Source organism: Coloeus monedula, assembly GCF_965178545.1.
Source record: "Coloeus monedula genome assembly, chromosome: Z".
In the NCBI taxonomy this organism is placed as follows: Eukaryota; Metazoa; Chordata; class Aves; order Passeriformes; family Corvidae; genus Coloeus; species Coloeus monedula.
Genome location: NC_138822.1, coordinates 77,480,295 through 77,490,798, shown reverse-complemented (window position 1 = coordinate 77,490,798; position 10,504 = coordinate 77,480,295). Strand labels below are relative to the sequence as shown.

The 10,504-nt window shown below is 45.8% G+C and overlaps 1 protein-coding gene across 1 annotated transcript; it reads right to left on the bottom strand.

Annotated features, from left to right (window-relative positions):
• Positions 1 to 270: 270 nt before the first annotated feature.
• Positions 271 to 5,535, bottom strand: LOC309584704 (phospholipase A2 inhibitor NAI-like). Its single transcript, XM_082300888.1, has 5 exons — positions 5,450 to 5,535; positions 4,282 to 4,398; positions 2,670 to 2,819; positions 2,387 to 2,527; positions 271 to 505 (listed from the first exon to the last, which is right to left on the bottom strand). The coding sequence occupies exons 1-5, from the start codon at positions 5,496 to 5,498 to the stop codon at positions 279 to 281; spliced, it is 684 nt and encodes a 227-aa protein (XP_082157014.1). The 5' UTR covers positions 5,499 to 5,535; the 3' UTR covers positions 271 to 278.
• Positions 5,536 to 10,504: the final 4,969 nt, after the last annotated feature.

Genomic DNA, 10,504 nt, shown 5'->3' with positions numbered 1-10,504 from the left:
AAGACCTCACACAGTCTCATGTGGTCCCAGTGTGGACAAAGCAGTGAGAGAATGCAACACAAAACCAACCACAATTGAACTGATGAAGCTTTAAATAAGATTATGTAAAGGAGGAAACAAAAGAAGTGTAAGTGCTGTCTTTATTCTGTGAAAATATAAAAGAAGAGCTAATCAGAAAACAAAATCCCCATACAGAAGAAGCTACAGCAAACAGGACTAAGTTGCACACCACTGCTGGAGTTTGCTGTGGGTTTTGCTCAACCCAGCACTACTGAGAGTCAGAAAAGTACCTTCTCCAAGATGAATCCTGACAGGACAGGAAGGATGGTTGTGTGTGGAGAGGCAACCCCAGCAAACACCACACTGCGCAAAGCAGAAGCTGGTCTGCATTGGAACCGTTTCAACTTTATGTCCATCATCCCCAGGCTGTTTTTTCCATCTCCTACCATACTGCATTCAGAAATGGTGGTGCAGCCCTTCATGGCAGCTTTCAGAGACAGTCCACCTATGCAGGGGAAATACAAGAAATACATGCATCAGGGGATCCAATCCCCAACATTATTCCCACCCTGGCCTGTGCAGTCCCCATTTCCAATCCAAGAACTGCCCATTTGTTACATCCAGTTGGTTCCAAACCTGCCAGCCCTGTCTGTTCCCATCCCCTGAAAAAAAGGTGAGGAAACAGCAAGGCCATCTTTGTTGACTTCAAATACCAACAGTTTAAGGTTTGTCTTCTTTCTTTCTGCTGAATAAAGATGACTTTCAAAGTGTCTAAGTATTTCGATTTAAAAAGTGAAAATTTCTTAAGTAGTTATCTTTCTCATGTTAAAATATTCTTCTGCCCAAACTTTGGCTTCCTAAAGAAACCAGGGCTGTGTAACAGTACTCCAGGTATTCATTGTCTCCTCCTCTCTCTGACCCTCTCATGACATTCAAACTGGATGACTTTCTCTCAGTCAGATTTGACATGGAGCTGAGAAGTCTCAAAGACAATACAGCCTGAGCCATCTATTAAGAGGAATTCATTCTCAAAGGCTTTATAGGATTTTAGCCAAACCAAGAGAGAAACCTACTGACAAGCCCACTGAAACCTGAACTTGTCCTTTGCCACCACTGGAGCATTTCCCAGAGGAGGAGACCTGAGCAGGTGCTGAGTGCCTAACTCCCCATTCAGATATTCTTGCTCCTGTTGCTTGCTTTTGCTAATGCTGCTCATGTTTCTCTGCTGTGTAGGTTATGGAGGTCTGGAATACTTTGTCAGACAATTTTATCTCAAATACAAATAGTGTGTAAAGGTACTTCATTAGCTCCTCACCTTCCTGTGCTGCCCTACACTGCTGCTTCCTCTGCACAGTTTATCACACTGCACAGGCCTTTTCCACTCACAGAGGCTGATCAATCAAGTCAAGACAAGTTAGGAGCATTTTTTATTTCAGTGGTACACTGAATTAATTTTGCCACTCTTTCCATTGCTGTGACTAAGAAAATTCCTGTTTTCCTTCATGTTGTCTCTGTGAAACATGATCTAATTTAGGGTTTGGACAGCACATTAATAAAGTCTGCAGCAAGGACCTTCAGGCATCACATCATCAGCTAGCAGTGTTATCAACTCAAAGGAACTTCATCCATATAACCATATACAAGATAATTGTTTTTCAATCTGCTTCTACAGCTGGTGTTGCTTCCCTTTATTTCCATAGGTTTTTTCCTGCCTAGTGGAACACAGATGTGACTGTCATGAAAGGTGGAAGTCTTTTACCTGTAGCAGGGGCAGAAACGAGAGTGACCAGGAAAATTGCTGTCTACTTTCCTGTCTCTAATTACAGGATCTGAGGTGGGAAAAAGATTTCTAAAGGAGCTGTTCAAAGGCTGGACTTCATGGGGAGGGACCTGTCCCTGGCTTTCCTCATGCAGAAGCGCCACTGCAACAGTGTCTTGTCCCCAGTGGCTGGTATTACCCCATGGGAAAGCCAGTGTTTCCACAAAGCTCCATCTGAACCTCCACTGAGCTGGCAACTGGCTTAGATCCAGATTCACCCTCATACATCCTAGCTAGGGCCAGCAGGTTCAGGGCCTTGGTCAGGTTTGTTACACACCCGTGTACCAGATTGCCCCAGGAAACCAGTTCCACTCTTGGTCTCAGTTATGCCATGCTATGAGGAATTCCAGCAATTATTCATGCATGATAGAGCAGAAGGAAGGAAAAACAAAGCCTGCCCTTTGATCATCTTGAAATTCTCAGTTTTCAACTTCAAGTTCCTTGTCTCTTCTTCTCTTTTTATTTCACATCTTTTGCCCATTTTTATGTCAGCAGTGCTTTATCTTAGACTAGTTTCACCCATTTTACCAAGCAGAAGAAAAACGGCCCCAAATAAAAGGCAGTTACCAGCATTCATTAACCCAGCAAGGTCAACACATTGGTCTTCAGATCCAGTGCAGTTTACAACTTCATTACCGCACTGAAAGGAGTCCACGCTGTAGCAGGCAGGACACTGGTATCCATTGGGCACGTCGTTATCTGGTGGCACTGGAATGAAAGACATGAGCTGTAGCTGGTTTCAATGAGGGAATGAGGGGAATAACCCAGGTGATGGCTTAGCCTGGAAGGCATAACCTTGGGATGGATCAGACAGAGAGGGGATGGGCTATGAGGAAAAAAAAGAGCTTACATGACACAGAGGTGGTCCGACAGTCATCGCCCGTGCAGCAAACCAAGTGGCTCTTTGCTTTCACCTTCCCATAGTTCACAGTGACAGGGCCAAGGTGGCAGATGTGGGCTGGCAGGCAGGACTTGATGGATGAAGAGATGGCCATCCCCCCTGTCATGAAGTAGAAGGCAGTGCCAAGTTGTTCAACACAAAGTAACTCCCTTCCCCTCCTGCTAGTTCCTGTACCAACTTCTAGGCAGCTGTCCCGGGGCCTGAGAGGGACCCCTAAACCCCCTGAGAAGCATCACCAGTGAGCCAGGACACCCCATCTGCAGAGATTATGGTGTGACACATGCCTCTGACCCACAGCACAGGCTTGCTCAGCCTGTGTATGGTCTGCAGAGCGCATAGTCCATCACAGCCACAAGTATCTTGACACAGGCAAGCCTGGTCTACCCCATCAGCCAAGACCAAGAGGTGTAAAGGGGAGCAGAAGAGCTAAATTGAGTCTGCTGAGGTGCTTGAAGGATGAAGGGAGGGTGCACTAGCAGAAGAAGACCGGCACTGGAGCTGCCAACAACAAAGCTGGTAGGATATGAGCCAGCCTCCAGCCTAAAAGGCAACAAGCACATCACTAAGGTTGAGCAACCACTGAGGCCATGCCTCTAACACAACTGAGTGTCCTGCTGTGTCAGGACTCAGCACTAGCTTTGACTTATCAACCACAGGGACGTGGTTACTGGTTGACAACATCTCCTGTGAGGACAAGCTGAAAGAGTTGGGGTTGTTCAGCTTGGAGAAGAGCAGCTTCCAAGGTGACCTTATAGCAACTTCCAGTGCCTAAAGGGCTCCAAGAGAGCTGGAGAGGGGCTTTTGACAAGGACATGGACTAATAGGACTAGAGGGAATGGCTTCAGACTGAAAGAGGGTAGATTAAGATTACATTAAGAAGAAATTCTTGACAATGAGGGTGGTGAGAAACTGGAACAAGTTGCCAAGGGAAGCTGTGGATGTCTCCCATCTCTGGCAGTGTTCAAGGCCAGGCTGGATGGGGCTCTGAGCAACTTGTTCTAGTGGAACGTTCTCCCTGCCCAGGGCAGGGGGGTTGAAAATAGATGATCTTCAAGGTTTCTTCCAACCTAAACTGATTGATGATGATGATTACGATGATATAGTGATAACTCAGCCCTGGTGGCATGGCATGGTTGCATGGTGTCCCCATCCCTGCTCGAGGATGGGCATACTTCTCTCTCCACAAATCATCAGTGCACCCCCAGTACTAGAGTCAGTAGTTTAGTGTAGGTCATGGTTCAGCCTCTCAGCCTCTTGACTCAACTATTCACCTTAGCCAGAATTAAAAGCCAGTGTCTCCTCCCACTATGAGGCTTTGGTCCCTCCCTCCACAACTAAGAATCAAACCCTCCCAGCAGGAAACTGCTTCTCAAAATAGAGGAATAAAGGGCTTTTCTTGTCCCAGACTATACTGATCTCTGAGACCTCTGTCAGTAAAAGGAAAATGAACAGATTATCCAAGGATGGACCATACTACCAGTGACAAAAGTGGGGAGAGAGAAAAGTGCCCCAGCCAGCCTCACTCTGAAAGCCACACTGGCACACATAGAGGATGTCTTACCTATTAGGACCTCATGCAGAATAATGCCACAGGTGTCTTCAGCACCAGTGCAGGTTTTCATGGGGCCAGAGCAGCTTTTTCCCATGCTGTGACAAATCTCACACTGGAGGCAGGTCCCTGGGGAGAAGAGGACACATTCCTGAGCAGCAGTCATAAGGGATCTCACTTCCCCTTTTGCTGATGTTTGATTTCAGCACTGATCAGCACTTTCCATATTTCTCTTCTCTTATTTTTCCTATTTCATTGTGCAATATGTGTTAGGGTTTTCCTGGACTTGCTGATGGCAGCAGCCCTACAAATCCCTTCATCCTGGCAGGCACTCAAGTGTCCCTGAATTCACAGACCCCAAATTCTCTCTTTGCAGTGAACAAGGGCACCCGAGTGCCTGGGGAATAAGAGCTGCCAGCAGGTACTGACTGTACTCTGTACAAACTGGAGACTCCCTTTGTAAGCATTATCTCTTCGTATATCTCTTTGTGGGCATTAGGGGAAACCACTTCACCAGATACCTGCTGGAATACTTTAAGCAGACCAGAATATCAGATGGTCAGCAGGAAACACTTAGCATGTATTTCAACAGAAGACAAACAGTATCTGTTCCATGACACACACCCACAAGGGTCCAGCATGTAGATTAACAGGTCCAGGACATATGTCACTTCCCTAAACCCAGGTGCCAAACAAGACACCTTGCAGTGTCTGTGGCATCTACTTGGAGTGGCCGGTGTGACCCAAGACCTCCAAGACAGCTGCGCTTTTCTGGAGCAGAGCTGAAGGACAGTTGAGTTGACATTATGTCTAAAATGTCACACAGCCCTGGACATGAGTAAAATAAATGAGCCTGGAGATTGATTCAGCTGACCAAAAGTCTGGCTGACTCAGAGTAACCTGAATCGCTCTGATGACTGTCCTGGCTGCACCACCTGTGAGCACCACAGAAAACCAGACTGCAGGCTCACATTGTAAATGCCAACACCCTCATCAGCACATGGGCACGTTGGTCCACAAGACCAAAGACCCCCAAGACTGGTCACCCTCTCCCCTCTGCAGTGCAAATCCGCCAAGATGGATTATGGCTCAGACAGCAGCGATAGCCTCACACACAAAGCATCCCGTTCCCAGCCTCTTCCATGTCTCATAACCCCGCAGGTCCCAGTGGAAAACTCACCTGGGTCCAGGAAAGCCAGGAGGAAGCTGAGTCCAAGGGATACTCTCATGCTGTGGGATGTAAGCAGAGGGAGCTGCCAAGTCTTGCCCAACACAGCACTGTGTGCCACAAGGGCTTTATAAACTGGAAGGAAAGGGGATGTTTTGGGGAAGTGGAGGTTGGGGAAGTTCTCTGAAGAATATTTATACTGCTGAGCACTAACACCAGTGTTTGCTTTTTCTTTTAAAATGCAGGTTTTTCTTTTTTTCTTCACACCAGTGATGCTGTTTGTCTTTCCCCTGTTCAGAGTGAGCAGCCCAAGAGGTAAGACTGGCTTTCCTGGTGGTATCAGGCATGTCTCTGGTGCAGACTTTGAGCATTGTTCAGCCTCTGCCATCCATATGAATGATGGAGAATAAAACATTTGAAAAGCCCTGTTGTGTTCTCACTGTTAGGCCCAAAGAAGCAAAGTATAGCAATGACCAGGTGGGAAATTCCCTTGTGGCTGAGTTTTTCATGGCTGGTTTCCCATCTCATCATTCCCATCATAGCGTCAGGAGCTCTCATGCCCAGAGTACAGCAGGAAAGCAGACAGTGTCAGAGTAGTGAGCTTCCTCTCCAAGCCACAGTGCAGCTTCAGTTTGCAAAATGACTGCCAAGGCACAACTTGGAGCAGGCTCGGTCAAGGATTCTTGGGGTTGAATATGTCAGAGCAGCAATGCCAGTACTCCAGCATTTGGGTTTTGATAATAAACACTTGGAAGTTGATAAGAAAGCATCCTATTGTCCTTCTGGGCTTTAAATAAAACCAAGTCAGCAAAGAGAAAGCCTTGATGTGGCTCTGAGACAGCCTGGTCACAGATTAAGTAAGGTTATAGCAGGTTTTCCATGCCCTGGCATCTCATGATGGGCTAATGACAAGCAGCAGTGACCAATTTGCCATTGGCTCACAGGTTCCCAGTCTCATGTGCAGGTTTTATCAGGATGTGCTGCCTGATTGAAACCATACCCTATCCTGAAGATATCCTCTTGTCCTGCACCATACTGGACACAGACCCTCCAGGACTTTTTTTGCATTGACAGCCAGGAAGAACTGAAGTGCCCACAAGCCCCCTTCCCATTTGAGACTAACCTCTTCAAAGGACAGTGGTCTTTTGATATTTACCAGTATATTGAGTAGTCCAGTGGCACCACTTCTTAGCTAAGTGCTAAGAGAATGGGAATCACACTGGGTGAGGGCTTTAGTCCCCCATTGTCCATAAAGCTGATATCACAAGGAAACAAGGGAGAGTTATATCTTCACCCTGAAATTCTTTTTCAGGTTAGAAATAGTCTCATGCCACAGTAGATATGTTAAAATGAAATCAAATTCCTGACTGCAGCCTGTTCAGGATTAAAATTAATTTCTTATAGGTCTTAAACCTCAGACAGAATAAAACCATGTCCCCAGGCAGTTTGGGGTACCTAGGTTGGGGTGATTCTGCCATTTGGCTACATATGGGACTGCAGATACAGATAGGGAGATGAGACAATGTGACTCTCTCTGGTGAATTTAATTTCATGCCCTTTCATTTAAGATGATTACTGAAGTGCCTGGGGGACTTTCCCTGAACAACATGACTACACTAGTCTCACTGAATTATATAGAACTCACCTGTTTCCCACCTCTCATGGAGGGAGGGTGTGAAGATCCTTTCATGTGCTTTTTTAGAGATGAAACCAAGCATAGCAAGGAGAAGGCACAATCTGCAGTAATAAGAGACCTGGAAAAGAAGATTTATTAGAGAAGGTGAAAACAGTAAACGTGCTCAGGGGACACCCATCATATATGTCTACAGAAAAAAGGGCTGGATAAGAAAAACTGACATAGGAGGCTTAGATTAGGCATTGGGGGAATTTTCAAACAGTGACAACAGTGAAGCTGATTGCCTAGGAAGGTGTGGATCCTCCATCCTGGGTGGCTTGGGAAAACAAACTAGACCAGTACTTATTAGGGAATTATTTAACTTGATAGGATCGTGCTCCAGGGCTGAGAGATGGATTAGATGCTCTCTCTCAAGATTCTCTCTAAATTGATTCTTATATTTTAATTTCATGGTGTGCATGAAGTGCCTGTCTTCTGCAGCGTATTCACATTTCCAGAAGAAGAGAAGGATGATAATACAGCAGTCACACTCTTCAGGGAGGTGAGACAGAGGCTGGGGAGGTCAGAGAAATCTGTGAGAGGAGAAAAGTTAAAAATCCAACCCTGAAAATAGTATTGGTAGGAAGGGGAGATGAAAAGGGGTAAGATCAAAAGGAAGATGATGCTATCATGCTATGTGGTGATCAGCAGAAGACACCCATCTAGGCTAGAATATCTACAAAAATATATGTGAATTTGTCCTGCACAATTGTAGCAGAAAATGCCAGTGGGTTTCATAAAATCCAAGAATTGTTTAGGTTGGAAAAGACCTTTAAGATCATTGAGTCCAACCATCAACCCAATACTGCCAAGCCCACCAATAAACCATGTTCCTAAGTGAAATATTTACATATCTTTCAAATACCTCCAGGCATGGTGACACCAAAATTTCCCTGGGCAGCCTCTTCCAGTGCTTGCTGTGAAAAAATTTTCTTAATATCCAATATAAATCTCTCATGGCACAACCTAATTTCTCCCATTCTAAGAGCCCAAACATAAAGGTATGTCTTCAAAGCATGAAAATAATATATCCGATTTACATCACAGCTGAAGAACCCAGGTCAGAAAGCTCTGAAAAAGAAAGAAAAATGGCAAAAATGTGACAAAGAAAGTAAAGGTTAGAAAGGACTGAGGTGCACAGTTCTGCTAGGAGATACTGGAAGAAAGCCTTGTGCAGTCCTAACTGGCATTGAAAGGGAGGATTCCTAACACAGAATCACAATGACAGCTTTAAAAAAGCAGAAGTGAGATCAGAGCTAAGGATAAATCCTCTGGTGGTGAGATCAGCTGCGGCCAAGAGGAGCACCCTCTTTCTGTGATGAAACCCTTGAGGAAGAACCAGAAGGACAGGATGTGTCTGGGTGAGGGGCAAATCCAACAGATCCCTGGAACCAGGCAAGCGCACTGTGGCTGCCAGCCCTCGTCCCTCACAGTCACTGCAGCACTGTGACAAGGGCTCCCCTCCCAGCAGCCAGAAGCCAGCAAAGCAAAACTTTCTGCAAAGGCAGACAAATTGGTGGTCAGGATGGAGCCCTGTACACAGGGTCATTGTAAGGCTTGGGTGCTCAGCTGCCGTCCAAAAGAGTCGCCCATCGTACTGGCAGCCACAGCAGGGCTGTCACCCCTTGCCCACATTATCAGGACACAGCTCTTGAAAATGACTGGAGGGACCATTACATCCAAAATAGCCATTTTAACCACAGTGTGTCTCTTTTTCTTCTTATCTTTAGAAGACAGTCCTAACTTGCCAGCCTCATGGGCTAACATTTGGGCTATGCTAAGATGGGGCTGTCTGTGGCTTCAGGACCTTGTAGCTCTAACACCTCCAGTAAAAGAACAGTGTCCCAAAAGCCTAACAGTGTCCCAAAAGCCCAGGCACAGCTTCTGTGCGAGCACTAGAGCAAAGATGTCTCCTTACCTCCCTTTAAGCATGATGCAAGAAGACAGAGCCACAACCTGTTGTGACATTTCAACGATGAAGTCATCCACAGCCCATAAAAAAAGCTATTAGAAGAAGAATCAAACCCACCCATTTTCTGAGCTGATTCCCTGTTCTCCGCAGTAGAGATTGGCAAAACCTGCCAGTCTGGTTAACCAGGCAAGGAAACATAAGACAGCAATTCTAACCACTCCATGAAAGGATTAGTGTACCCGTCCCAAAGGGTGAGAGCAAGAAGAGTCTCACCATGTGCTGGCTGACTACAGGCTGAGGAAGTTTTCACAGAGTCACGGAATGGTTTGGGTTAAAAGGGGCCTTAAGGTCCGTCTAGTTCCAACCCACTCTCATGGACAGGGACACCTTCCACTTGACCAGGTCAATTTTATGGTCATTTGTATTAGATGTGATTGCACAAATTAATAAACCAGTCAGGTGGTGGTAGGTCAGTATAAATCTAAATGCCGCTCCTCATGAGGAGCTTCCCAAGGCACCGTCTCACTGTGTTCCCTCCAATGCTTCACCAAATAAGTCCAGGCCAGAAAGGAGGGGATTTTATTGCCTATCCCCACCAACTGCTGATGTAGGGTCAATGCTTGAAACTGAACCTGGCAAGGGAAAGCTGGAGGCACCCAGGTGGTACAAGGGAGCAAAGTCACACCTATGGCTTCATGGGAATCACAGAACCAAGGGTTTGTCAGCAAGGAAGTAACCACGTGTCTGGAAGAGCAGCATTCCTGTAATAGGGTGCCAATTGTCACACATTAATTTTCCATGTAGACTTTACAGGCACAGCTTTTGTTCAAGCACTAGAGCAAAGGTGTCTCCTTACCTCTCTTTAAGCATGATGCAAGAAGACAGAGCCACCATTTCAATGGTGAAGTCATCCACAGCCCATAAAAAAAGCTATAGAAGAAGAATCAAACCCACCCATCAGTCAAACCCAGACAGGGATTCCCTCCCTCTTTCCAGCCAGTGCTGGGTCTGCCTTACCGAGTAACACCCTTCAGGGTTCAGTTTCCAGCCCGGTCAGTCCCTTAAGGTGAGAGCTCCTGTTGGCAAAGAATTTGTGAACCAGGGAAGAGAAGCTGAAGGCTGAAGATAACATGAATGTAATAACATAAAACTGCTGTTTAAAATGCTTTATTCTGTGGCTAAAAAGATGGTCGCTAACATGTTATTGCACCTGTGCAGCAACACTCTTAAGAAAATACACAGAATCAAATTACTGAATACTGTCAAATCATGAAACTTCATCCTTCAAGATATCAGGACATTTAAAGGAGTGCAAGGGACATTTTCTTTTACCTTTGACACTACACCATTTATGCCTTTAAGATTAATGAATTGTTGGTACCCTGGCCAGTAATTACTTTTTCGGCTGGAATAATTGCCAGGGAATCCAACTGCTTTTCAAGCATCCTGAAGGAAGATAGATTTGCGCACTCATTAGTGT